At 45.4% G+C, this 26406-nt stretch overlaps 1 protein-coding gene and 1 long non-coding RNA gene across 2 annotated transcripts; one reads left to right on the top strand and one right to left on the bottom strand.

Annotated features, from left to right (window-relative positions):
• The first annotated feature begins 540 nt into the window (after positions 1-540).
• Positions 541-23778, top strand: LOC148138627 (uncharacterized). Its single transcript, XR_015753827.1, has 3 exons — positions 541-626; positions 3654-3767; positions 23497-23778. It is a non-coding gene; the product is annotated as an uncharacterized LOC148138627 (long non-coding RNA).
• LOC122540817 (uncharacterized) lies at positions 10801-12661 on the bottom strand. The gene is made up of 2 exons (XM_043677030.2): positions 11649-12661; positions 10801-11022 (listed from the first exon to the last, which is right to left on the bottom strand). The coding sequence occupies exons 1-2, from the start codon at positions 12354-12356 to the stop codon at positions 10963-10965; spliced, it is 768 nt and encodes a 255-aa protein (XP_043532965.1). The 5' UTR covers positions 12357-12661; the 3' UTR covers positions 10801-10962.
• Positions 23779-26406: the final 2628 nt, after the last annotated feature.

Below are 26406 nucleotides of genomic sequence, written 5' to 3'. Positions count from 1 at the left end.
CTGGCTATTCCATCTTTCTTCACAGACCCTTGCATGTGACCTTTGATGTAATTGTTTTGTCTTGGTATAGTTAACCATCCCATTTTCATATTTTTCTCATTGTCCTACATTCTACTCCAGGGATTGAGTACATAATCAAAGCTGACAGTTCATTGAGCGAGTATTGCATTGTAGGACATACTTTCTGCAGAGACAAAAAAAAACTGCAGATGCTGGAATCCAAAGTAGACAAGCAGAAGGCTTGAAGAACACAGCAAGCCAGGCAACATCAGGAAGTGCAGACGTCAATGTTTCAGGGGGACATACTTTCTGTATGTTTGTTAACATTAACCAAAGATCATCTCTACCCAAACAAAAGCAAAATGCTGTAGATTCTGGAAGTCTGAAACAAAAACAGGAAGTGCTGGAGAACCACAGCAGTTCCAGCAGAATCTGTGGAGAGAGAAACAGATTTAACATTGTGAATCCAGTAAGAAGATTTGATACTGAAGTTAAAACATTAATTCCATTTCTCCCTCAACAGATGCTGCCAGACCTGCTGAGTTTCTTCAGCACTTTCATGTTTGGTTCTCTCTACCCATCCTGGTGAATGTTAATGAAGATCAGGGAATTCTCCAAATGTGCTGGTAAATATTTCTTCCCTTAACAAAGCACATTAAAATGAAAGCTTGTTCATGTTTAGTGTCTGTGGGATCTTCTTGTTTCCGAAAACACTCCTATTTTGGTCTTTCAGCGACAGATTTCAAACGAATGCATTTTATAGCGCTGTGAACCATGTCATGATAAAATGTTGCATAATGATAAATCTGTCTTTTTGGATACAAGGAAAACCTGTTTATTAGATAATGGCCCCAAGGAGCAGAAACAGCCTTGGCAGATAATTTAGGCAGAAAGATGGGTTAAAATGAATTCTTGGCTGCTTGTTGGATCCTGAATTACCTCTGATGTTATTGTAAATGTAGGGCAGAGCTGAAGGCAAAGATGATTTTAGTTGGTCTATTCACAGAGAGAGAGAGAGAGAGAGAGAGAGAGAGAGAGGATAACTGGGAACTTAAGAGCAAGGCACTCATAAAAAGCCTCTCTCACTATAAGCACAGAGCACGGCTGTGTTCTGAGCTAATTTTTCTCCTGGGCATTAGTGTGTTTGACATACACAGAGACAGAGGCTGTGATGGCCAAAACACTCCATTCTACACTGAGGTTAGGCTCTGCCTTAAAACAAATCATTTCATATGATTATATCTTTTCCCAGTGGAATGCAGCTTTGAAGCCCCTTTGATATGAGACACTTGCAGATGCCAGCAATGTTGGCTTCCACTCCAGCCCAAGGAAAGGACTCACTATGACCGTATTATATTCTTCTGTGGTATCTACAGAGTAATGAACAAGCTTTCCCATCAGCCCACAGGTTTATGTTTGAAGGCTATGCAGCTGGGGGACAGTACTGCCTCTGATTAATCTCAGAGCAATTTAGATTAAAAATACTCCAGTGGCCCCAAGAGTCTGGTTTGAAATGACCTCCACAAAGTAGAAAGTTCTCATTTTTCAAAGCTGCTCCATACCCAGTTAACTGATTGCAGCTCAGGTGGACGATTGCAAATGTTCTGAGTGCCCCTGAGCCAGCTCAGCAAAGACTCCCAGCTTGTAGTCACTATCCAATAAGTCCCATTTGGAAAATGCAGGCTGGTAACTGTACAGTGAGGGGAATGTATGGCTAGTCTGCAGTATCTTCTCATCCTCGGGTGCTGCCTGACCTGCTGAGCTTTTCCAGCACCACTCTCAGTTAAACTCTGATTTCCAGCATCTGTAGTCCTCACTTTTGCCAAATATCTTCGCAAGTCAACTATTACTGAGGCAGATCACAACTCCTTGGTTGACATGTGAAGGTTGACTGCATGGTTGGATACCCATCTGATGGAGGTTAGCAGCCTGCGACTTTCCTTTATTGTGAAAAGAAATTAGCATCTTCCAAAGAGAAGGGCAAAAGCTTGGAGGGATTTTGTTTAAATAATTTTGGATTGTTATCTTAGCCTAAGGTGTAGTTACATTTCAACTTTGAGCAACTGTGCAAAATAGGGAAATCAAATGGAAATAGAAAAGAAATATACAACTCAATGGAGCATTCAGGTGGATCTGGATGAGCTCAGTACTTGCACTGGTTTGAATCCCAAAATGGACGTTGATACACCTGGCAGTTCCTTTTTTTAATTGTAAGAGAAAGACCAGAAGGCAGGGCACCCATGGCCAAGGTTGCAAAGAGGAAGAGAGAAAAAGAGACAAATTAGGAATATGTAGGTGACCCCAGGCTGGGGTTTCCAATACTTGTGGATGACATCTGGAAGCAATGGAGGAGAAAGTGAGGACTGCAGATGCTGGAAGTCAGAGTCAAGAGTGTGGTGCTGGAAAAGCACAGCAGGTCAGGCAGCATCCGAGGAGCAGGAGATTCGATGTTTTGATTCCTGATGAAGGGCTCTTGCCTGAAACATTGACTCTCTTGCTCCTCGGATGCTGCCTGACCTGCTGTGCTTTTCTAGCACCACATTTTTCACTCTGGAAGCAATATCCAGAGTACTCCAGCCAAAATGTCTTTGAATGCTAGCTCAGTTGAATATCTCGTGACAACAATTGAAAGATTTTAATGAGTTAAGGATATCAACGTGGGCCGAATGTGGGGAAATGGTGTTGAAGCTTCAGCAGAACAGGCTTGAGGAGGCATCTGCACTCCTCCTGATGCTGTGTTTTCGAATGTGAATACTCAGAAAATTTGAAGGGGGATTGATACGGATAAAACATTCAATTGAGGTTTGTCAAATTAAAGTAGGGAATGGAGACCTGAAAAGGGAAACAGTCAGAAGAAATAAAAATCGATTTGAGTTGGAATTAGAAATCATTAGGAAAGTCTATTGCGCATTGGAGTATTGTGATGTTTGAGAGACAGAGCTGGGGCTAAGCTGGTGATGGTGGATTTCAATCTTTCTGAACCCAGCAGGGTTCATCCTCATGCAGCTTTTCCAACAATTCCCCCCTTGGCCTCTTTGAAGAGGATTTTGAACTAGATTTTACAAAATTCCTATAGTGTGGAAGCAAGCCATTTGGCCCATCTGGTCCTTACCGACCCATTGAAGGGCATCATAGCCAGATCCACTCCGCTACCCTAACCCTGTAACCCTGTGTTTCCCATGTCTAATCCACCTCACCTGCACATCCCTGGACACGATGGGAAATTTAGCATGGCCTATCCACCCTAACCTGCACATCTTTCGGCTGTGGAAGGGAACTAGAGCATCCTAAGGAAACCCACACAGACACTGGGATCATGTCCACACAGACAGTCGCCCAAGGGTGGAATCAAATCCTGGTCCCTGGCACTATGGGGCAGTAGTGTTAACCACTGAGTCACTGTGCTGCCCTACACATAATGGGGTGGATTTTATGATTGGGTGAAGAGTAATCCCTGAATGGAAGAAGCAGCATTTACTCAGGAATAACCTGATGCTAATTTGGAGATCTGCCAGGGTCACTCCACTCCTGACCTCATTTTGGCCTTGTCCAAATGGTGACAGAAGTGCTGACCTCCAGAGGTATGAGGGGGACTGCCTTTGCAACCAAGGCAATGTTTGACCGAGGTTTCTTTTTTTTTAATTCATTCACAGGATGAGGGCACCACTGGCTGGGTCAGCATTTATTGCCCATCCCTAATTGCCTGGAGAGCAGTTAAGAGTCAACTGCATTGCTATGGGTTTGGAGTTGCATATAGGCCAGCCCAGGTAAGGATGGCAGATTATCTTCCCTAAAGGACATTACTAAACCAGATAGCTTTTTCCCTTGACAGTTGTTTCATGGTCATCATTAGATTCTGATTTACAGATTATCATTGAATTCAAATTCCACTATTTGCGGAATATGTACTCAGGTCCCCAGAACATTACTTGGGCTTCTCTACATCGGGGAGACAGGACGCCAACTTGCGGAGCCTTTCACCAACAACCCTAGCACCCTGTGGCCGACCACTTCAACTCCCCCTCCCATTGTCCCAAGGACAAGCAAGTCCTGGGCCTCCTCCCCTGCCAAATCCAAGCCACGCACCAACTGGCGGAAGAACGCCTCATCTTCTGCCTTGGGACCCTTCAACCACATGGCATCAACTAGTTTCCAAATCTCGCCTCACCCCACCTCATCTCACATCCAACCCTCCAACTCAGCATGGCCCTCTTGACCTGTCCTACGTGTCCATTTTCCTTCCCACCTATCCGCTCTACCCTCCCACCCACCCATCCATCACAATTTCTCGCCCACCTGCATCTACCTTCTTGCCTATCCTCAAGCCCCACCTGAACCCTCCCCCTCCTATTTATCTCTCAGCCCCTTCCCCCCCCAACATTGCTGATGACGGGCTTATATCTGAAACGTCGACTCTCCTGCCGCCTGACCTGCTGTGCCTTTCCAGTACCACATCTTTCAACTCTAACTCTCCAGCAAATGCAGTCCTCACTTTCTTTTTCTGGATTGACTCCAAATAGTCTATTAATCATTTCAGTCTCAGGACATCTCTGCAAGAGTTCCTCATAGGAGTGACCTAGACTCAACCATCTTCAGCTGTTTCATCAATAACTTTTCCTCCACCATAAGGTGAGAAATGTGGATGTTTGCTGATGATTACACAATATTCAGTACCAACTGGGACACCTCACAGGTGAAGCAGTCTATGTCCAAATGCAGGAAGATCTGGACACATCCTGTCCTGAGCTGACAAATGACCAGTAGTATTTGTGCCATGCATGCGCCAGACAATGACCATCACCAAGAAGAGAGCATCTAACTGTTGCAGTGAATGGTCAATGACATTACCATTACTGAATCCCCCCAATACCAACTTCCTGGGGGTTACCATTGACAAAGTTGACACAGTGACCACAAGAGCAGCTAGAGGATGAGGAATTCTGTGGCAACTAACCTCATGTTTGCCCAGTGCGTCATAGAATCATTGAATTCCTACCGTGTGGAAACAAGCCCTCCTGCCCAACAAGTCCACACTAACCCTCTGAAGAATATCCCACCAAAATCCATTCCCCATTATTCTACATTTACCCCTATCCTACACATTCCTGAACACTATGGCCAATTTAGCATGGCCAATTCACCTGACCTGCACATCTTTGGACTGAGAGGAAACCGGAGCACCCAGAGGAGACCCACGCAGACATGGGGAGAATGTGCAAACTCCACACAGCCAGAGACCCGAGGCTGGAATCGAACCCTGATCCACCGTGCCACCCATCTTATTACCTAATGCCAACGACCTGCCTTCTCCCCATATCCCTGCACACCATTTCTATTCAAATAATCATCCAATGCCCCTCTCAAATAGAGCTGTGTCCACCACAATTCCAGAAGTACATTCTATTCCCTAAACACTCAGTCTGTGGAAACATCACCTTTTCTTCTTCTGCACGTCACTTTTTAAATCGATACCCTCTCATTTCTTTCCTTTTATGGGTGAGAACAGTATCTGTTCAGTTCAGTCTGCTCATGGTTTTGTCAACCTCTGTTTCCTCTGTTCTTAGCTTTCTCTTCTCCAAGGAGGACAGTCCCAACTTTTTCAAACTACCGTCCTGACTGAAGTTTCTCATTCCTTGTACTATCCTTGTAAATTGCTCCTTCAAAGCGTTCACATTTCTCCTGTAATGTGTACTCCAGATGAGCTCTAAAAGGTGTCTTGAACAAGTTAAACATTTCCTCTTTGCTCCTGTAATCTATGCCCCTATCAATAAAGTTGAGAAAACTGTGCATTTTTGTGAACTGCTTTCTCCACCTGTTCTGCCACCTTCAATGATCTGTACACATATACCCAAAGGTTGTCTTGCACATTCTCCCTGTGTCTGCGTGGGTTTCCTCCTATAGTCCAAAGATGTGCAGGTTAGGTGGATTGACAGTGTTCAATTGCCCATGGTATCCAGGGATGTGCAGGCTAGGTGGATTAGTCATGGTTAATGCCAGGTTACAGGGATAGGAGAGGTGGGGGAAGGGATGGCTCTGGGTGAGATGCTCTTCTGAGGGTCAGTGTAGACTTGATGGGCCAAATGGCCTGCTTCCACACAGTAGGGATTCTCTAATTCTATGAACACTACCTTCTCAAGATCAACAGGAGTTGGCCAACAAATGCTGGCCCAGCCAGCGATGCATACATCCCATGAAACAAATCTCAATTTTATTTCTTTCTGGGTATTGAAAGGCACAGCAGCTTTTACACTTATTTGCACAGTGCAGTATCTTAAAGGGAATAGTTTGTAAGTGACTTGTAGAGTATTTTCACAATTACTTTGTGGATGTACTTGAGGGAATGCTGCTGAACAGTCCCTGTGTTTCAGGAGCACGTATCAGGAAATACAGTGTAGGGATCAGCGTCCCTGATTTCTGTGTTTGATACAGCCTGAATGAATATCAGATGAGATTCATGCTAGAGTGCTCCCTGATCCAGTTTTCAGTGCTGGTCCCAGTTTTAGGAATAGAGAGGGAGTGAAAATTGGAAATGAGAGAATTATTGTTGAGACATGACCTTTCATTTTTGCACACCTCATTGACACAACAATGTCCAGGGGCTGAAATCCACAGAATACATTCCCCCAACATTATTACCTGAGACTTTGCAGCTCAACACTGCCACCTGCTGCTAACCAGCAACAAACTGATGTAGCAGCTCAGTGTCAGAAAACATACTAACCTATTCAGAGGCATTTACGTAAAGCTTACCAATTTTCTTCATTACCTGGCCCCTCGTTTGTGAATCACAGAATCATGCAGTACTTAACAGGCCCTTTGGCCCGTCGAGTCTGTATAGCCAAAAATATACTGCTGTCGAGAGCGTGGTGCTGGAAAAGCACAGTTGGTCAGGCAGCTTCCGAGGAGCAGGAGAATCGACGTTTCGAGCATAAGCTCTTCATCAGGAATGAGGTTTGTGGGCCAAGGGGGCTGAGAGATAAATGGGAAGGGGTGGGGCTGGGAAGGGAAAGGGAAAGGAAGAGAATGCAATATGTGGATGAAGGTGGGGGGTGATGGCGATAAGATGGAGCGGATAGGTGGGATGGACAGGTAGGACAGTTCAAGAGGACAGTGCGGAGTTGGAAGGTTGGATCTGAGATAAAGGTGGGGGGAGGGGAAATGGGGAAACTGGTGAAATCGACATTGATTCCATTTGGTTGGAGGGTCCCAAGGTGGAAGATGAGGTGTTCTTCCTCCAGGCATTGGGTGGGTTAGGGTTTGGCGATGGAGGAGGCCCAGGACCTGCATGTCCTTGGCGGAGTGGGAGAGCGAATTAAAATGTTACCGCAAGCTACACTAGTCCCATTGGCTGCACCAGGCCCACGGCTTTGAATGTAATAACAGTTCAAGTGATCATCTAAGTACCTTTTAAACATTGTAAGGTTTCCCTCTCAACTAGACCCCATTCTAGACCCCACCACCCCTTGGCTGAACAAGGCTTTCCTCAAATTCCCCTTAAACACCTACCTTTCACTTGAAAATTATGCCCCCAACTAAGGGAACAGCTGCTTTCTCTTTATCCTGTCCATGTTCCTCTTCAGGTCCCCCCCTCAAGCTTTTATGCTCCAAAGAAAACAACCTGAGATTATCCAAACTCTCTTCAGCACCGAATAGCTCCATCCCAGGCAACATCCTGGTGAACCTCCTCTGAACCGTCTCCAATGCAATCACATCCTTCCTATAGTGCGGTGACCAGAACTGTTCCAGGCAGAATGTTGATTCAACTGTGGAATTTTGTTCGGAGTTTACTGCAAGTCTGACATTATTATAGTGTCAATGGTGTTTCTGGTTCAGCATATTGCTCGAGGCAACTTCATCACATGATCCTGCCTCCATTCACCCCTCCCCCACAAGATTGTGACTGATTGCTTGACCCACAGCAATCCTCATAGTGCACTACCTTGCCTAGCCAATCAAAAAGCAGATGGAGTTCTTGTTATCCAATTGGATAATGCTTGACTGTCAGTACATTGTTCAGTATATATACGAACAAAAGTTTTCAAAAGAGGTTTTGTTTCAAAACCATAATTCTGCTATTGCTGCAATGATTTTCACTGCTTGTTGACTTGCTGTTTCCTGGAACCTATAAAATAGAAACAGGAGAAAGCTATTCAGCCCCATAAACTGTTCTGTAATTCAATAAGATCATAGCTGATCTGCCCTTGGCCTCTTATAGCCCTCTTATTTCAAAATGCTATCTAGCTCTTCTTTCAATACTTTGTGATCTAACCTTCAAAGGTCGTTCAGACATTCTTTACCTCTGAGAGAGGAAATTTAATCGCATCTCAGTATTAATTGAGTGTCCCCTGATTCTGTAAATGTATCTCCTAGTTTAAGACTCCTTGAAGGAACATCTTTTTAGATTAGATTAGATTAGATTAGATTAGATTCTCTACAGTGTGGAAACAGGCCCTTCAGCTCAACCAGTCCACACCAACCCTCCGAAGAATAACCCATCCACACCCATTTCCTTCTGACTAATGCACCTAACACTACAGGCAATTTAGCATGGCCAATTCACCTGACCTGCACAGCTTTGGACTGTTGGAGGAAACCGGAGCACCCAGAGGAAACCCACGCAGACACTGGGAGAACGTGCAAACTCCACACACAGTCGCCCGAGGCTGGAATCAAACCTTGAACCCTCATGCTATGAGGCAGCAGGGATAACCACTGAGCCTCCATGCCCCCCCCCCAATATCTACTCAATATCTACTCTGCCAAACCTATATATTTCAATCAAATCATCCCTCATTTTTCTAAACTCTAATAAATGAAGCCTAACCTGTTTAGCTGTTTTTGATAAGTCAACCACTTCATCTGAGGAGTCATCCTTGTTGAATCTCCTGTGAACTGCCTCCAATGACAATATATCTTTTATTAAATGTGTAATTGTACACAATACTCCAGGTGTGGCTTCACCAAAACCCTTTATGGTTATAACATTATTTCACTATTTTTAAATTCCAACTCTCTAGAAATAAATTTCAACTTGCCCTTTCATTTACTTGTTGCATCTGTATTGTAGTGTTTTGTGTTTCATGCACAAGAATGACACGATCCCCCTGCATTGCCTTTTTTTTTGGAGTCTCACTCCATTTAATAAATAGTCTGCATTTTGATTCTTGCTTTCAAAATGCATGACCTCACACTTGCTGTTATTGAACTCCATCTGTCAGGTGTTTGCCCATTCACTCAATCTATCTGTACCTCCATGCAGCTTTCTTGTGTCCTCATCACAAGATACCCTGCTACCTATTTTTGAATTGCCGACAAATTTGGGCAATTACACTTTGCTCCCTCCTCCAAGTCCTTTACATAGATATTAAATGATTGACATCCTGGGACTGATCCTTGTGGTACGTCATTAGTTAAGTCTTTCCAACCTGAAAATGACTCATTAATCCCAACTCTGTCTTCTCTGTGTGTTAATAATTAATCACTCCATGCTAATACAATGCCCCAATATTATGAGCTCCTGTCTTGTGCAGTAACTTTTTTATATTGCCTTCCAGAAATCCTAGCGCACTCCAACTACTGGTTCCCCTTTAACAACTCTACTTGTTACATCCTCAAAGAACTCAAGCAAATTTGTCAAATTACGATTTCCCTTTCACAAAATCATTTTGGCTCTGTTTGATTGCGTCAATGCCCTGTCATTTGTTCATTGTTTAATATGTTCCTTTCTTACGAGTCTCATCTTGAGGTAGCGTCGACTTTGTGACTAGAGGTTTGCTCAACGCGCTCTATCTGCCCTTAAAACTGCATTGTCCCAGACTATGTTCAAGTATATAAAGTCCCCCATTGACTACATCATAAGGCTGGTGCCACTATGTAGTGTTCCTGCAGGTTTGTTTCTTTAAGTGCTGGATTTCATTCAGCAGTGTAGTTGCACTTTTCTTGTTCTCCAGCACTAGCCAAACCAACTCTCAACCCCACGCTCCACAAATAAACCATGCAAAGAAATGTGTATAATTTTCTCCATGAACCACTTGTGGACCAGATCCACTCCCACTTTGGGTATTTCTGCTGGAAAGCCCATAGTCGCTATTTCCATTCTCTTCCTCATTAAAATTACAGTTAGGTGCCAATGGCATCACCAGGACCTGATACTAGGTTGAAAGGAATGGCACTGAATTGGTGCTTACTGTGTTTGTGGTTAGTGCAGTGGAGCGAGTTAGGAATCTCAGCACATTAGACTCATTGCAGGTAAGAGATCTGGTCAATTTTAACACAGACAACCACCCAGTTTCTATGGGCAAAAATTAAAATCCCTGCCATCCATCTCCCACCCCTTGACTCGAACATATCACCTTGGATAATCATCCTTTTGGTGCTGTATTGGTGAAGCTGGGTGGATACAGGGGAATCCAGAACAACGGGTATAATTAGAGCTAAGCTCTGAAGACATGACCTTACAAATTCATTCTTGCTGGACAGGATTATGGTGAAAAAGAATGCTCTCCCTGAAAAAGCTAAGGGTTAATTGGAATTTTCTAAATAAGACTGACAGGTTTTCCTTTAAAAAAAAGTGTTAAAGGATATGAGTGAAGTTGAGTAAATGAAGTTAAGGTACAGAATATTCCATGGTCTGATTGAATGGTAGAATTTGAGGGGCTGAATGGCCAGCATCTAGTATTTTGTTTCTGAGGCCTATTGGAAGATGATGAGTAGTCACGTGATCAAAGTATAGACCTTTGACCCTGAATTTCTGGCCATTTCAAGGGGTGACGAGCCAAAAATGTACCAAATGTAAAATGCTTTATTTCCTTTCACCGTACAGACAGCAAAAACCAGTATAACAAAAATATATCAAATAATTTCCACATGCTTAACAAAATAAACATCTACATGAAAAAATACTTAACTTAATATCATTATCAAGAGACTAATTTCTCAGAATATGTCAGGCCCAGAGGGGTCTTAATGTTGCCATGGATACCAGGGGACCAGCTGCAGATTCCCATTGTTCTCTGTGAAACTCTGTAAAAATGGAGACAGGTTATATAGTAGCTACATTAGTCGGTGTGGTACAGATACAATGCAGTAACCCTGATGCACTTTGGGCATTGTTAACCGCTCTGTGCTCTGATCTTGCCTGTGGCCATGGATGTAGATTTCCCTTCAGTAACTCATCCGGTCATTATTCCTCACTTCCCCCAGCACAGTGTCAGGCTTTGGAAATAGGAGAGAGAATGTGATGCCTCAGTGCTTTCTCCAAGCTCCTTACCGAACATCAACACACACTCGTTTATCCGAGCAAGATAGTCAGTCGGAGTTGGGTTTCCCTTGAGCTTTGTCTGCAGGGAATTGAGCAACAATTACAACTCCCTCCCCAACCTACCACAGCCCATCAAGATGAGTCAAGATTGCTTTGGGTGACCCACACCCTGCAGCATATTTATTACTGGAGTCACTAGGGAGAAACTCTTCACTCTTTACAATGGCGGTTGAGGACAACAGTGAAGGAACTTTCCTGAAATTTATCCTGATTTATTTTCATTCATAACTAATTTCTTTCTTTGTGGGAAAGATTTGAATTTACTTTGATAATTACAGGATGTGCATCAAGCAGCCAGACAATTCACAGAACAGAAGTTCTGACCTACCTGACAGAGTGTCACATCCTGAAAGCCTGATAGCACATGGCTCTCGCTTTTCATTATCAAGTCGGCTGAATGTGCCAGACACTCTGATGGAGGGCTCTGTGACTTATCCTGACAGTAGCCCAGGTCCTGAGGGTAGCCCTGGTAGGTTCCCTCAGTGTCGCTGCCCTCCGAGGGGCTCTCCTCACTCAACCTCAACAGCTCGGTGAGGTGCGAGATGTAGCGGATGGTGAGGCGGAGGGTCTCCAGCTTGGTCAGGCTCTGGCTCGCGGGGACCACCGAAGGGGGTAGGTAGGTCCTCAGGTTGTGCAGGGCTTTGGCCAGGCCCCTCATCCTCAGCTTCTCCCTCTCGCTGGCGCTTTGCCTCTCTTTGCCGGGATAACGTAAACGGACCTTCCTCACCGGTTGACCCTCCTCCCCCTCCTCCCCCTCAGGTGCTGGCAGGCTGTTCATTTTACACGGGTGGCTGCGGGCAGCTTGGGTGGACGTGCGAGGGAGAGACCGAGGGGAAATTCGACAAGAGTCAACAGAAGAGGTTGGCGAGTGACTATGAGATGTAGAATCCGTGAGGGAATTGGGCTCTGAACTGCTGTAGCTCCATTCTGTTGGTCCATTACTCCCTGAAGCGAGAGAATTGTGCTCTGTCTGTGCCCCATATTTTGAAGATGTTACACAGTCTTGGTGCAGAAGCTTTGGTAGACTCCCATCCATGATGTGCCAACCAGCCGAATATTCTTTCTGCTTGCCTTCTCTTCGTTGTGTGACTTTAACGCTATGACAGAACTGCTCACCGGCGTTGGAGGTAGCAGCTATGATGGTGCTGGTACAAGAGCAGCTGTTTCTGTTTGCACTCCCACTCCGAAGTGTTTTTGTCCTGACACTTTCTTTCCCCTGGCCGGGTCGAGCAGCACAAACCAGGAATGCCACACGAGCCACGAGCAAGCCCTCCCTCGGAAAGTGGTCGTGTTTTGCTTTCAATTCCAGTCGGGGAGGTGGAACCTTACAACGAAAAGCTATTGCTCTACCTTGCTATCGGAGTCCTGTCGTGGATCAGCATTGCAGACTGGTTGCTTAATATGCTCTGATGTACTGTGCAGCTCAAATGAAGTGCCATCTGCCACACACGGCAAGTGGGGAAGAAGCAATGTTACAGAGAGAGAGAGGGGGAGAGAGAGAGAGAGAGAGAGAGAGAGAGAGCAAGACAGAGAGATGGAGCAGCAAATTTCTCTGAATCAGCGAGTTTAGCTTAAAATGTATGGCAAACTGCTGGATGCAGTGTGAACAATGTCAATTTGGTACACTTGTTCTTTTGTTGTGTGTGGCTCGATGAGAGCCGGCAAGTAGCCATAGGGTTGTGTGCTGATTCAGCCAGCATGCGGTGATGCAGCCAGGAACGGATTCACTGTGAGTCAGATGATGCACCGTCTGCTGCCACTTGGAACAGCTGCAGATCTATTTCCCCTCTTCCCTATCACTGTACCTGCGCTTTGTTCATCAATGAAACAAGCAACCTTGGGTATTTGTCACAATCTTTAACCATTTCCTGTTCTGCATGGAGCAGAATGTTTTTGTCCAACACAGACCACCATCCTTTCCCCACTCACTAATGGGGATTCACTGGCTTTACACATGCAACTGTAAAAATCCCCAGTTCAGGTTTAAAGTGAGTCCCAATGTCTATCAGGGCGCTTCAGTACACTCAGTGGAAGGAGGGTTCAAATTAAGTGGGCTCTGTGATGTGTGTGTATGAGAGAGAGAGCGAGAGAGTGTGCGTGTGCATGTCTCGTAATGGCCTTTATAATCAATCGCTCATTGAGAATTGGTTAACATCTTTGGCTACTTTAATATTAAACACAGTAAAACAAAAACTTGTATTATTAAAATCATTTGAAGGCATCTTAGACATGCATCTTTTGGATTAGTGGTGCTGGAAAAGCACAGCAGTTCAGGAGCAGTAAAATCGACGTTTCGGGCAAAAGCCCTTCATCAGGAATACAGGCAGAGAGCCTGAAGGGTGGAGAGATAAGTGAGAGGAGGGTGGGGGTGGGGAGAAAGTAGCATAGAGGGATGAAGGTGATAGGTCAGGGAGGAGGGTGGAGTATATAGGTGGAAAAGAAGATAGGCAGGTAGGACAAATCATGGGGACAGTGCTGAGCAGGAAGTTTGGAACTAGGGTGAGCTGGGGGAAGGGGAAATGAGGAAACTGTTGAAGTCCACATTGATGCCCGGGGGTTGAAGTATTCCGAGGCGGAAGATGAGGCGTTCTTCCTCCAGGCGTCTGGTGGTGAGGGAGCAGCGGTGAAGGAGGCCCAGGACCTCCATGTCCTCCGCAGAGTGGGAGGAGGAGTTGAAATGTTGGGCCACGGGGCAGTGTGGTTGATTGGTGCGGGTGTCCCAGAGATGTTCCCTAAAGCGCTCTGCTAGGAGGCGTCCAGTCTCCCCAATGTAGAGGTGACCGCATCGGGAGCAATGGATACAATAAATGATATTGGTGGATGTGCAGGTAAAACTTTGATGGATGTGGAAGGCTCCGCCACCTCCAAACAGACCCCACCACCAGGGATATATTTCCCTCCCCAACCCTTTCCCCCTTCCGCAAAGACCGTTCCCTCCGTGACTACCTGGTCAGGTCCACGCTTCCCCTTCAACCCACCCTCCCATCCTGGCACCTTCCCCTGTCACCACAGGAATTGCAAAACCTGCGCCCACACCTCCTCCCTCACCTCCATCCAAGGCCCTAAAGGAGCCTTCCACATCCATCAAAGTTTTACCTGCACATCCACCAATATCATTTATTGTATCCGTTGCTGCCGATGCTGTCTCCTCTACATTGGGGAGACTGGACACTTTCTCGCAGAGCGCTTTAGGGAACGTCTCCGGGATACCCGCACCAATCAACCACACCGCCCTGTGGTCCAACATTTCAACTCCCCCTCCCACTCTGCCGAGGACATGGAGGTCCTGGGCCTCCTTCACCGACACTCCCTCACCACCAGACTCCTGGAGGAAGAATGCCTCATCTTCTGCCTCAGAACACTTCAACACCAGGGCATTAATGTGGACTTCAACAGTTTCCTCATTTCCTCTTCCCCCACCTCACCCCAGTTCCAAACTTCCAACTCGGCACTGTCCCCATGACTTGTCCTACCTGCCTATCTTCTTTTCCACCGATGCACTCCACCCTCCCCCCCCCCCCCCCCGACCTATCACCTTCATCCCCTCCCCCACTCACCTATTGTACTCTATGCTACTTTCTCCTCACCCCCACCCTCCTCTAGCTTATCTCTCCACCCTTCAGGCTCTCTGCCTGTATTCCTGATGAAGGGCTCTTGCCCGAAACGTCGATTTTACTGCTCCTCGGATGCTGCCTGAACTGCTGTGCTCTTCCAGCACCACTAATCCAGAATCTGGTTTCCAGCATTTTCAGTCATTGTTTTTACCTATCTTAGACATGCAGTAAGACCGAGGCTTAATCTCCAAATAAAAGGTACGCACATTCAAGGCAGAGGTGAGGAAGAATCTCATGGGGAGTGAATTGTGAAATTCTCTACCACAGAGGGTTGTTGAGGCTGGGTCATTAAATATATTCAAGGCTGAGGTAAATCATTAATCAGGAAGGGAATCAAGGATTATGGGAAAGGGCAGGAAAGTGGAGTTGAGAATTATCTAATCAATCGTGATGTTATTGAAGGGTGGAGCAGTTCAATGGGCTGAATGGCCTCCTTCTGCTACTCATGCTCTTCTGTACACTGTATCTTGGAAACTGCAATTAAGTCAGGCAGCCAAAGTCTTAGGTAAAAACATGAGTTTTGAGAAGGCTTTTCTTTTGCAGGCTCGATAGCAGAAAAGGTTGAGAGATTCAGGGAGCGAGGCTGTGGTGAGCTGAAAACTTAACTTTACCTTCAATAGTGGACAGAAGAGAAAACAATGCAAGATTGCAAGTTATTAAGCAGACCTTATGACAAACCAATGGATTTCTGTCAGCAGTCTGCAAATTAACTGCCAGCAAAGTTACAACATTATGTCCCAGGGTGTCCTTAAAGGTGCATTCTTTTTAAAAACAAGACACACATGAAACTCTCTTGGTCAAAGTTTCTGGTGCTCGATGACATGTCTCTCTCACAAAGCACATTAAGAATCAAGCATTATTATTTCTGAAATTGTCACAGAGGTGACAACTTTCATCAAAATCTATCAAGTCCCCAATTTACCTGTCAGATAGACCCAAGTTAAGAGAAAGCACAGACCAGGTTTCTGAACTTAAGGGAAAACACGATTTAGAATAGATAAATACATTCTAGCCACTGGTAAACAAATATAAGCTATTGGCATTTAACTCTATTTGTTCAGCTCCTACCCCCTTCTAAAACTCCCTTATACACAAACACAGAGAGATTCAGACTGACAAAAAAAAAATTGGTGTTATGGGTGGAGGGGGAAGAAAAACTGGGAAAACAGCTCAATGGTCCCAGTTACAGGATTTGCTGGGATAATTGTTTTCTTTGCCAGGAGCTCTTGTTCATTAATCGCTCTTCCTCACATCCTTTTTTCCTCTTCATAGGAGACATAAGTTATTGTTATATTAACAGCCAACTCTCTTAATTATTCGTCAAAGTTACAGCTTATAATAACTGGTGATTAAAAATAAACTTCAGGTATTTAGCTTTCCTAGGTATTTTACTGGAGAGAAAGACACACCATCTCCCCTTTGGGACATTCAGTGGCTTCTGCTAGTATTGTTCACACTTAGCAAGATGTGGCACGGTGGCTCAGTGGTTAGCACTGCTGCCTCAGGTTCAATTCCAGCCTCAGGCGACTGTCTGTGTGGAGTTTGCATATTCTCCCCAGGGTTTCCTCCCACAGTTCAAAGATGTGCAGGTCAAGTGAATTGGCCATGCTAAATTGGCTGTAGTGTTAGGTGCATTAGTCAGAGGGAAATGGGGGGTCTGGATGGGTTACTCTTCGGAGGGTCGGTGTGGACTTATTGAGCCGAAGGGCCTGTTTCTACACTGTAGAGAACCGAAATCTAATCTAAACCAATTGGATAGTCCAGGCTTTGTCATTTCCACTTAGTCACAACTCCACAAACCAATCAGTTACTTGTTGTCAGCTGAACCTTACTTTGTAGATACACCCTGGTTGTTGGCTCATCTCAAACAATCTCCTCTACTGGTTGAACAAAGCAGCAGCGTAAACATGACTTATAATGACAAGGTCTTTTCCTTGGGTGTGAGAGTCCAGAACTAGCGAGCATAGGTTTAAGGTGAGAGGGGAAAGATATAAGAGACCTAAGGGGCAACATTTTCACACAGAGGGTGGTGCTTATATGGAATGAACTGCCAGATGAAGTGGTGGAGATTGGTACAATTACAACATTTAAAAGGCATCTGGATGGGTATGTGAATAGGGAGGGTTTAGAGGGATATGGGCCAAGTGCTGGCAAATGGGACTAGATTAGGTTAGAATATCTGGTTGGCATGGGCGAGTTGGACCGAAGGGTCTGTTTCCGTGTTGTACAACTCTATGATTCTATGGGTCTGTGACTTCAGATGTCTGCAGCCACTGGATGAGGTACCTTGAACCTTTCAACCTCTCCTGCTATCTCCCCACGCAGAACAAAAACCTTCTCAAAACCCACCTCTTTGGTTATTTGACCTATTGCCTCTGTCTAACTGGATTTGTGAGATGCTTTTTTTTATAATGTGGGTTTTGTTGCTCTCGGGCGATTGGGATGTCCACATCATAATAGGCTATCCACTTTCAGAATATGCCCAAGGAATTGTGACAGATATTGAGCTAGAGCTAAACACCCCATGGTGACAATGCTGAGTGATTGCAACTTGATCCAGTGTGATATAGCTCTGACTTTGTGACAGCCCGGGGGAGGGGGATTGGGAACAATTAGGTTCTGCTTGACATGAGAGGAATTTGTGTCACAAGGCACTTCCCACCGCACCTGGATTGGAAAGCTTCGCTCTACATGTCCTTCACACCTCTGACCCCAGAAACTATAACTGTGCTCTTAAGAGGTGTTGAGGTGTAAGCGTGGGAATCACAGCCCCTTGGGATTATCTGGGACTTGGAAAGCTGAGTGATGATGGAATCAAGGAACTAAAAGTCCAGAGGATGAGAAATAACATTAGCTTTTTTTCTCTCGCATTTCTACATGATATGGATTCATCTCAGAAGTATAGAATTGACGAGGCTGAGAGAAAATCAACAGGAGGTGCTGAGCAAGAGAGAAATATTAAGTACAAACAGTGCTGGAGAAACTTAGTAAGTTTAGCGACCTCTGTGGAGAACAAACAGCATTAACATTTCAAGTTTGATGTGACTTCTTCAGAATTATGGGTCATATCGGACTCAAAACCTTAATTCTGTTTCTCTCCACAGATGTTGCCAGGTTGTTGCATTACACTAGAATTCTCCCTTCTTATTTCTAGCAACAATAATATTTTGCTTTTGGGAAATATGAGGTGATGTAATGAGTTGGAAAGGGACGGAAATCAGTTTCAAAGTATAGGATGCTCACTGGAAGCAGATGAGGGAGATGGAGAGGTGAATGGTCTGGGGGAAGGAGTCCTGAGGTGGAGGAGCTTGGGGAAAGGACTGGTTCCTCAAGGAAAGGGGCAGCATGGTGGCTCAGCTGTTAGCACTGCTGCCTCACAGCTCCAGGGACCCGGGTTCGATTCCAGCCTTGAGTGACTGTCTGGGTGGAATTTGCACATTCTCCCTGTGTCTGTGTGGGTTTGCTCTGGTTTCCTCCCATAGTCCAAAGGTGTGCAGGTTGGGTGGATTGGCCATGATAATTTGCTACACAGTGTCCAGGGATATGCAGGCTGAGTGGATTGGCCATCAGAAATGCAGGGTCTCACAATTGGGGGGGGGGAGGGGGAATAATACTGTTCAGAAGGGCACAGTGTGAACTTGATGGGCTGAATGGCCTCTTCCACATTGTAGGGATTCTATGAAACAAGGACCAACCTGCCAGGAAATGAAAAGGAATAGGGTATCAAGAGGATAAAGTGAATAAGGAGTAAACCTATTGTTGGAAAAGATTATGCACTACCACTTGCTGATACATGACTGAGAATGTGACCAGGGGCTTGGGGTGACTTTTTTTGTAAGAGAAGCAGCAGAGGATTCTGTTTGGAGTGGAGAAAATCTCCATCGCGTCAGTGTTGCTCACTGAACTGAGCAATGCTGACCATCTGCCCTGTGTGTTTGCACTCCACACCATTAGCCATCTCCCTAAAACTGGCAGATGAGGCACTTCAACCCGTCTGACTGAACAAAATATTTTTGCTACTTCAATGCTCCAGGAAGTAAAGTCAGCTGCCATCTTTTCTATCAACAAAGAATTTTCACCTCCAAAGAGATTTTTCCACCATTAGCATGCCCTTGTCCAGCAAACTAGAGTTGGGCTTTCAATAGACCCCACGTGTGCAGAGTTGTTGGAAGATGGTATCCATTGTCCTATCAAGGTAGAGGAAAATCCCAGAGGTAACTCTGAAACATTACATTAAAAGTAGGCCATTCAGCCCCTTAAGCGTGCTACCATTCATTGAGATTATAAGTGATCTTAACTCCATCGACCTTTCTTAATGACTTTTAATTTGTTATGCCCTTGTCCAGCAAAATTCTGTTGATCTTAAATTTAACATTTTTGATTAAACTAGTATCAACGGTTTTGTGAGAGGAAGTCCCACACTTCTACCAATCTTTGAGTGAAGGAGTGATTGCTGAGTTGCCTGGTTCTGATTTTAACATCGATAGGATCTCTGATGAAGAAACGTTAGCATGTTCTCTCTGCACAGCTGCTTGGGCCGCTGTGATCTCCAGCATTCAAGTCATTCTGCTATAACACGTGTTGAGTTAACATGAACAAAAAAAAGAGAACAAAGAACAAAGAAAATTTACAGCCCAGGAACAGGCCCTTCTGTCCTCCAAGTCTGAGCTGATCCAAATCCACTGTCTAAACCTATCGCCCAATTCCTAAGCATTTGTATCCCTCTGTCACGATATGAATTCATGATAGCACGATTGACGAATTGGGGACAATGTTTCTAAAGCATGAAGATTTAAAGCGTGTATTGGTTATGACGTGATTGCAGTCTCATTGGTTTAAATGGTGCTGCTATTAAACAATTTTCTTATAACACGGGAGTGCACGAGAATGGAACGATAGCGTTATAACTGACTGGTTTTTGTTCTCAGTCCTGATTTTAACATGATGCCTAAGCCTCCCCCTTAAGGTTTTGTGGTGCAATGGTAGTGCCTCTGCCCCTGAACCAGCAGCTTAGGGTTCAAGTCCTAACTCGCTACAGAAGGTGTGTTGTAATTGAAGGGAATGGATGATTATAAATCTGTAAACCCTTGCCAGTATGCCTCTGGCAGGCAGGAAGAGTGGGAGAGTTTCCTGATCAGGCTGAATCATGAAATGGTGTGCATCACAATGTCCTTCGCATGTTAAATGACTCTCTGAGCTGGTTCTCGTCCTTGTTTCGAGGGGCAACTCTACACTGCCCTCATAGTGACCAAAGTTTCTCTCCATCTCCTTGAACTCCCATTCAACGTCTAGTTTAATGGGATCACAGCAGTACCAATTGCTGTGAGAAGGGTTCCAAATCCCTCAAGGCTAAAGAGTAACACTTCAATGGCGTACCAAAAAAATTGGAGACAGAAATGAAGAAAATTGAATCATTCAATATTAAACATAAATCCCGTGTATTTCCATCTGTGCCTGACTATCTAATAATAATCCCTTATGGATAGTTCCCATGTACATGAATATCAATGAGGTTAGAATTGAGACCTCAACAGTGATGCCTTCTATAGCTGAATTGCCTGCTTGCAATTTGATTCACCTAAGTGAGACACTAAGTGAGACGTGCAAAATTCAACCGATGGTTTTAGCCTAAATAAAGATGCTGCCCTTTAAACGGTCCATATTCCAGCTGTATTTCTTGAACAATAAAGCACTTGCACAAAGTAAACAAGTAGCCAAGGGGGAGATCCCCTGCTGTTCACCGAGGTGGAGTGTGCTGCCTTGTGGAGTGTGCCGGGGCCAAGTGGCTGATTGAACACAGCAGTATCACAGCCTTCAGATCAAGCTGTCAACTCCAGGCCGGCAGGAGAGGCCTCACACCTGGGGCCTGAGGACTGCATAATAAACAGGGCCCACCCTGAGGGAGCCCCCTCACATTCTCACATTCTCCTTTTGAAATCCAACAAATGGACTGAACTGGAATCTAATTAAGTCCTTTTCCTAGAGAATTTCAGCAGTTACAGGGTTTGTAAAACATGACATAACTTGTCCTGGGCAGGGGGCAGGCTTCAGTGTTTGAGGGTGAGGTTGGTCCAAATCAGAAGTAAGAATTAGATATGGGGAAAATGGCAGATCAGGAAACAGTGCCTTCTATTTTTGTTCTGACAAAGTGAGTGGAAAAAACATCTCCGTGTCTCTAACTCAGGCTAATGATTCACCACTGCCGAATTGACATATATCTGCGAAACTATTTCAGAAACCCCAACCTCTCTCCCCGACCTACATCCCAACAGTTGTTCTAAACCCCTCTCCATTTGGATAAAAAATAATCTCTCAGCTCCCCTGGCTCACAAGCCTCATTCCTGATGAAGAGCCTATGCCCGAAATGTCGATTCTCCTGCAGCTCGGATCCTGCCTGACCTGCTGTGCTTTTCCAGCACCACAATCTTGTCCAGGTTTCCTAAACAGAACTGGTCCCATTTGCCCGTGTTTGGTCCACATCCACCTAAACCTTTCCTATCCATCTATATGTCGGAATATCCTTTAAATGTGTAATTGTACTCACCCTCCTCCACTTCCTCTTGATCCATAGACACACCACCTCCTATGTGAAACAGTAGCCCCTCAGGCCACTTTAAACTCTTTCCCCTCTCAATATACTCCTAACCTACCTTTGCCTCTTAACCACATTTTCTTCTTTAACATGATCCTGAGAAACAGCCTCTGGGTGAAGCTTTTAGTCACCTGACCCAGTATCTCCTCACATAGCTGAGTAATGTTTTATTTCATAATGCTCCTACAAATTGCTTTGTGAAGTTTCAGCGTGTTAAAGGTTCTATACAAATGCATAATTGTTGCTGATTATGCCTTAATGGTTAGTCTCCTATCATCACATTTAGCTCTGTAGGCCATAACGAGCACCAAATGCTATTTATCTGCTATCCCGATATTCATCAACCTTCCCAATCCAGCTGCATCTCAACTTTAACATTTTCACCTACGTGTTCAAATCCTTCCATGGATTGTGCCCTCCCACCTTCGCTAATCTCCTCAAACTACACAATCCTGCAAAATGTCTGTACCCTTCCTCTCAGCTCGGCATGGTGGTCTCTCTGCTCGGTGTGGCAGTCTCTCGGCATGGTGCTGTGTTCTCTCAGCCCGGCATGGCGGTCTCTCGGCCCGGTGTTGTGGTCTCTCGGCCCAGTGTTGTGGTCTCTCGGCTCGGTGTTGTGGTCTCTCGGCTCGGTGTTGTGGTCTCTCGGCCCGGTGTTGTGGTCTCTCGGCCCGGTGTTGTGGTCTCTCGGCTCGGTGTTGTGGTCTCTCGGCTCGGTGTTGTGGTCTCTCGGCCTGATATGGCGGTCTCTCGGCCCGGTGTTGTGGTCTCTCGGCCCAGTGTTGTGGTCTCTCGGCTCGGTGTTGTGGTCTCTCGGCTCGGTGTTGTGGTCTCTCGGCTCGGTGTTGTGGTCTCTCGGCCCGGTGTTGTGGTCTCTCGGCCTGATATGGCGGTCTCTCGGTCCGGTGTTGTGGTCTCTCGGTCCGGTGTTGTGGTCTCTCGGTCCGGTGTTGTGGTCTCTCGGCCCGGTGTTGTGGTCTCTCGGCCTGATATGGCGGTCTCTCGGTCCGGTGTTGTGGTCTCTCGGTCCGGTGTTGTGGTCTCTCGGTCCGGTGTTGTGGTCTCTCGGTCCGGTGTGGTGGTCTCTTGGCCTGATATGGCGGTCTCTCGGTCCGGTGTTGTGGTCTCTCGGTCCGGTGTTGTGGTCTCTCGGTCCGGTGTTGTGGTCTCTCGGCCCGGTGTTGTGGTCTCTCGGCCTGATATGGCGGTCTCTCGGTCCGGTGTTGTGGTCTCTCGGTCCGGTGTTGTGGTCTCTCGGTCCGGTGTTGTGGTCTCTCGGTCCGGTGTGGTGGTCTCTTGGCCTGATATGGCGGTCTCTCGGTCCGGTGTGGTGGTCTTTCGGTCCGGTGTTGTGGTCTCTCGGTCCGGTGTGGTGGTCTCTTGGCCTGATATGGCGGTCTCTCGGTCCGGTGTGGTGGTCTCTCGGCCCGGTGTTGTGGTCTCTCGGCCTGATATGGCGGTCTCTCGGTCCGGTGTGGTGGTCTCTTGGCCTGATATGGCGGTCTCTCAGTCCGGTGTGGTGGTCTCTCGGCTTGGTTTGATAGTCTCTTGGCCTGGTATGGTGGTCTCTCAGCTCAGTGTGGTGGTCTCTCAGCTCGGTTTGAGGGTCTCTCAGCCTGGTGTGGTGGCCTCTTGGCTCAGTATGGTGGTCTCTCGGCTCGGCGTGGTGGTCTCTCGGCCTGGCGTGGTTGTCTCTTGATTCGGCGTGGTGGTCTCTCGGCCCGGGTGTGGCGAGTCTCTTGGCTGAGCGTAGTGGTCTCTCGGCGGTATATGGTGGTCTCTTAGCCCAGCGTGGTCTCAGCATAGAATTCTGGTCTCCCAGCGATTCCTCAAAGTGTGGTCCCACTGTGGCTAAGCACTTAAGAAAGACTGGAATGTTTGACCTTTCAGCTTTATTTCGTTATTTTCTACTTAAAACTAAGTCCACAATGTGTAACTTTTAACCTTATTTTGTATGTTTGACACTACAGGCTTATGCCCGAAACGTCGATTCTCCTGCTCCTTGGATGCTGCCTGATCTGCTGCGCTTTTCCAGCAACACATTATCAGCTCTGATCTCCAGCATCTGCAGACCTCACTTTCTCCACTACAATATAATTATTGCAATGTTTAATTTTTAATTTTGTTCTTTCTTTCTCCTTGTTCTTAAGATTCTGTACCAAGGTATTTGTACCTAAGATGGCATCTTATGTGGGGACATTATACCCTTTTCATTGTACTCCTGTATTGTTGTACTTGAATACATGTTTAAATTTTTTTAAAAAGCTGTGTAAATCTCTGATTTTAATCCTTTGGCAGGTTGTTTCTACCCTGATCACTGGATTTCCCTTCCTAAACGTCTCTGCCTCTCTCGCTTTCTTTTAAATTGCTCCTTGAAACCTATCTCTTGATCAAGCATTTGATTATCTCCTGAGGTGGCTCAGCGTTGAATTTTGTTTGATAATATTTTTGTGCCTTGATACTTATTATCACATTGAAGGCACTTACTATAGCAATGCAAGGTGATGTTGTTGAGCGTAAACTAGTGATGACCAGTATTATTGCTTCACTTTCTCCACCTCTGGAGAATGTCAAAGCTTATAGTCAAAGTGCTGCACTAGACTGAAGCTGCTCTCCGAAAAGTTAAATATTTTTGGAGTCCACAAAACACAAATATTTAAGGACAGGGGTTCAGCTCAGTTTCACACCTCAACATCCCCCTCCCAGTCAAAGCTGCCCTGTGACACAGCACGATTCTGGCTGTCATCCTGTTTGTACAAGTGCCAGTAACACTGTGGAGGTGTTACAAACTGAAACATTGATCAAATCCCCGACACCTTAAGCACTTCTGAGATGTCCAGTGGTCATGACATGCATTATGTTATTCTAAGTCTTCTTTAATCCTGTTCTGGAGAAAGTTTGATACCTCCTGTATACTTCCTGGATTAGTCAGGCGTCAGAGTTCTGTGGTGTGAAGGACTCCATCTCACTGAAGACAAAAACACCAAAACTCAGCTGAAGGAAGGAAATCTATTAGCCTCTGTCGAGAACTGGACAGGCTAGGTGCAGGACGGATGTTCCCGATGATGGGTGTGTCCAGAACTAGGGGTCACAGTCTGAGGATTAAGGGTAGACCATTTAGGACAGAGATGAGGAGCCATTTCTTCCCTCAAAGAGTGGTGAGCCTGTGGAATTCATTACCACAGAAAGTAGTTGATGCCAGAACATTGAATGCATTCAAGAGGCAGCTAGATATAGCACTTAGGGTGAATGAGATCAAAGGTTAGGGGGAGAAAGCAGGATTAGGCTATTGGCTGGATGATCAGCCATGATGGCAGAGAAGGCTCGAAGGGCCAAATGGCCTCCTCCTGCTCCTATCTTCTATGTTTCTATTGCCTGCACGTTTCCTCTGTGATAGGGAGCATTTGTGACCCAGGAGATTTTCGAACTGTGGATCTAACAGTTTCACTTTTACCAGTCAGAAATTGCTGGAAAAAAGCTGAGCTTGTCCCTGAACCTGAAACGTTAACTCTTTTCTCTCCACAGCGGGTGCCCGACCTATTGAGTCTGACAGCTTCGGTCGGAGAGAAAACAGAGTTAACATTTCAGGTTCAGGAAGTAGTCTCCAGTCCTGCTGAGTTTTTTCTAGCAACGTCTGATTTTATTTCTGATTTCCAGCATCTGCAGTTCTTTGGATTTTTTTTTTGTTCAATTTTACCAGCACTGGCTGTTCAGTATAGAAAGAGGCCCTTTGGCCCATCACGGCTATATCATTTAATTAATCCCATTTCCAGATTGTCAGATGTTTGTGCACTGAATCCAAAGTCTCAAACTGCCGTGGTGGGATATCAGCTCAGATTCTCAAGATTATCAGACCAGTATCAGTAACACTGTCAGAGAGGCAGTGTATACACAATGAATTGAATGGCTTCTCCCTGTGCTGTACAACTCTATGAAATTACTGACTGGTCCTTAAGAATCCAAATTGAAGCAAGGGTTACGTTAAAACAACACGAGATATTCTGACTTTCCATTAACTGGCTAAATAAGGATTTGATCATGTCATTGACAATCCACTCAATTGTTAGAAGTTCTGTGCAATTTTCAAAGAACATCTATCACTTTCTGTTTCTAATTTGGTTGTGTTTGCATCACTGACTAATATCCATTTCCTACCAACTGTTATATTGGTGGCACTGGTTAAACCAGGTATAGCCTTGCTGAGGATGTAGGTTATGGAACATTGATTCCTCAAAGCTAGAAGTTTGAAACTGAGTAAGTGTTTCCAAGTAGCGAGTCAAGCTGGATTTCACCCTTGCCAGGAGCATTGTGTCCAATCCTTGGCAGCACATGTTAAGAAGGAATAAAAAGTCTTAAGGGATAAGGCAGGAAAGCATAAAAAAAAGTTCCAAACGTGAGGAATATCCATGAAAGGTAAACTGGAGAGCCTGAGATTATTCCCGTAGAAGGAAGAAGATAGAGAAGATATTTTGTAGACATGTTCAAAATAATGTGGGATTCAAGAGAAAAACTGTTTGTACAATGGTCAAGATCCAAAGGATTAAACTAGTTGGTGAAAGACCCAGACGCCACTTCAGGAAGAATTACGCTCATGTAGGGAGTGGTTAGGGCCTGGTGGGGGGGATTGCATTTTCTGAAAGAGTAATCGAGACAGCTTCAAGTGTGGCTTTCAAAACGGAAAATCCAGAACCCCATGTAAATGGTCAGGGGATATGGGTTTGAATCCCACCATGACAGATGGGGGAGTTAGAAGCTGGAATAAAGAGCTAGCCTATTAGTGACCATGTAATCATTGTTGATCGCGGTAAAAAAACCATCTGGTTCAAAAACTTCCTTTAGTTAAGGAAATCTGCCTTCCTTACCTGGTCTGATCTACATGT

This window comes from Chiloscyllium plagiosum, unplaced genomic scaffold (assembly GCF_037043375.1).
Source record: "Chiloscyllium plagiosum isolate Xiang-an unplaced genomic scaffold, Cpla_swu_hap1 HiC_scaffold_39, whole genome shotgun sequence".
Classification (NCBI taxonomy): Eukaryota; Metazoa; Chordata; class Chondrichthyes; order Orectolobiformes; family Hemiscylliidae; genus Chiloscyllium; species Chiloscyllium plagiosum.
Note: the sequence above shows the minus strand (reverse complement) of the source record. Positions and strands in the feature narration are given on the sequence as shown.

Excerpts from the sequence above, each read along its gene's own strand:
- LOC122540817 (XM_043677030.2), bottom strand. The coding sequence starts at position 12,356 with ATGGATGGGAGTCTACCAAAGCTTCTGCACCAAGACTGTGTAACATCT. Across the intron at positions 11,023-11,648 it reads AGGATGTGACACTCTGTCAG|AGTTTCACAGAGAACAATGG; the intron begins GTAGGTCAGAAC and ends CCATTTTTACAG.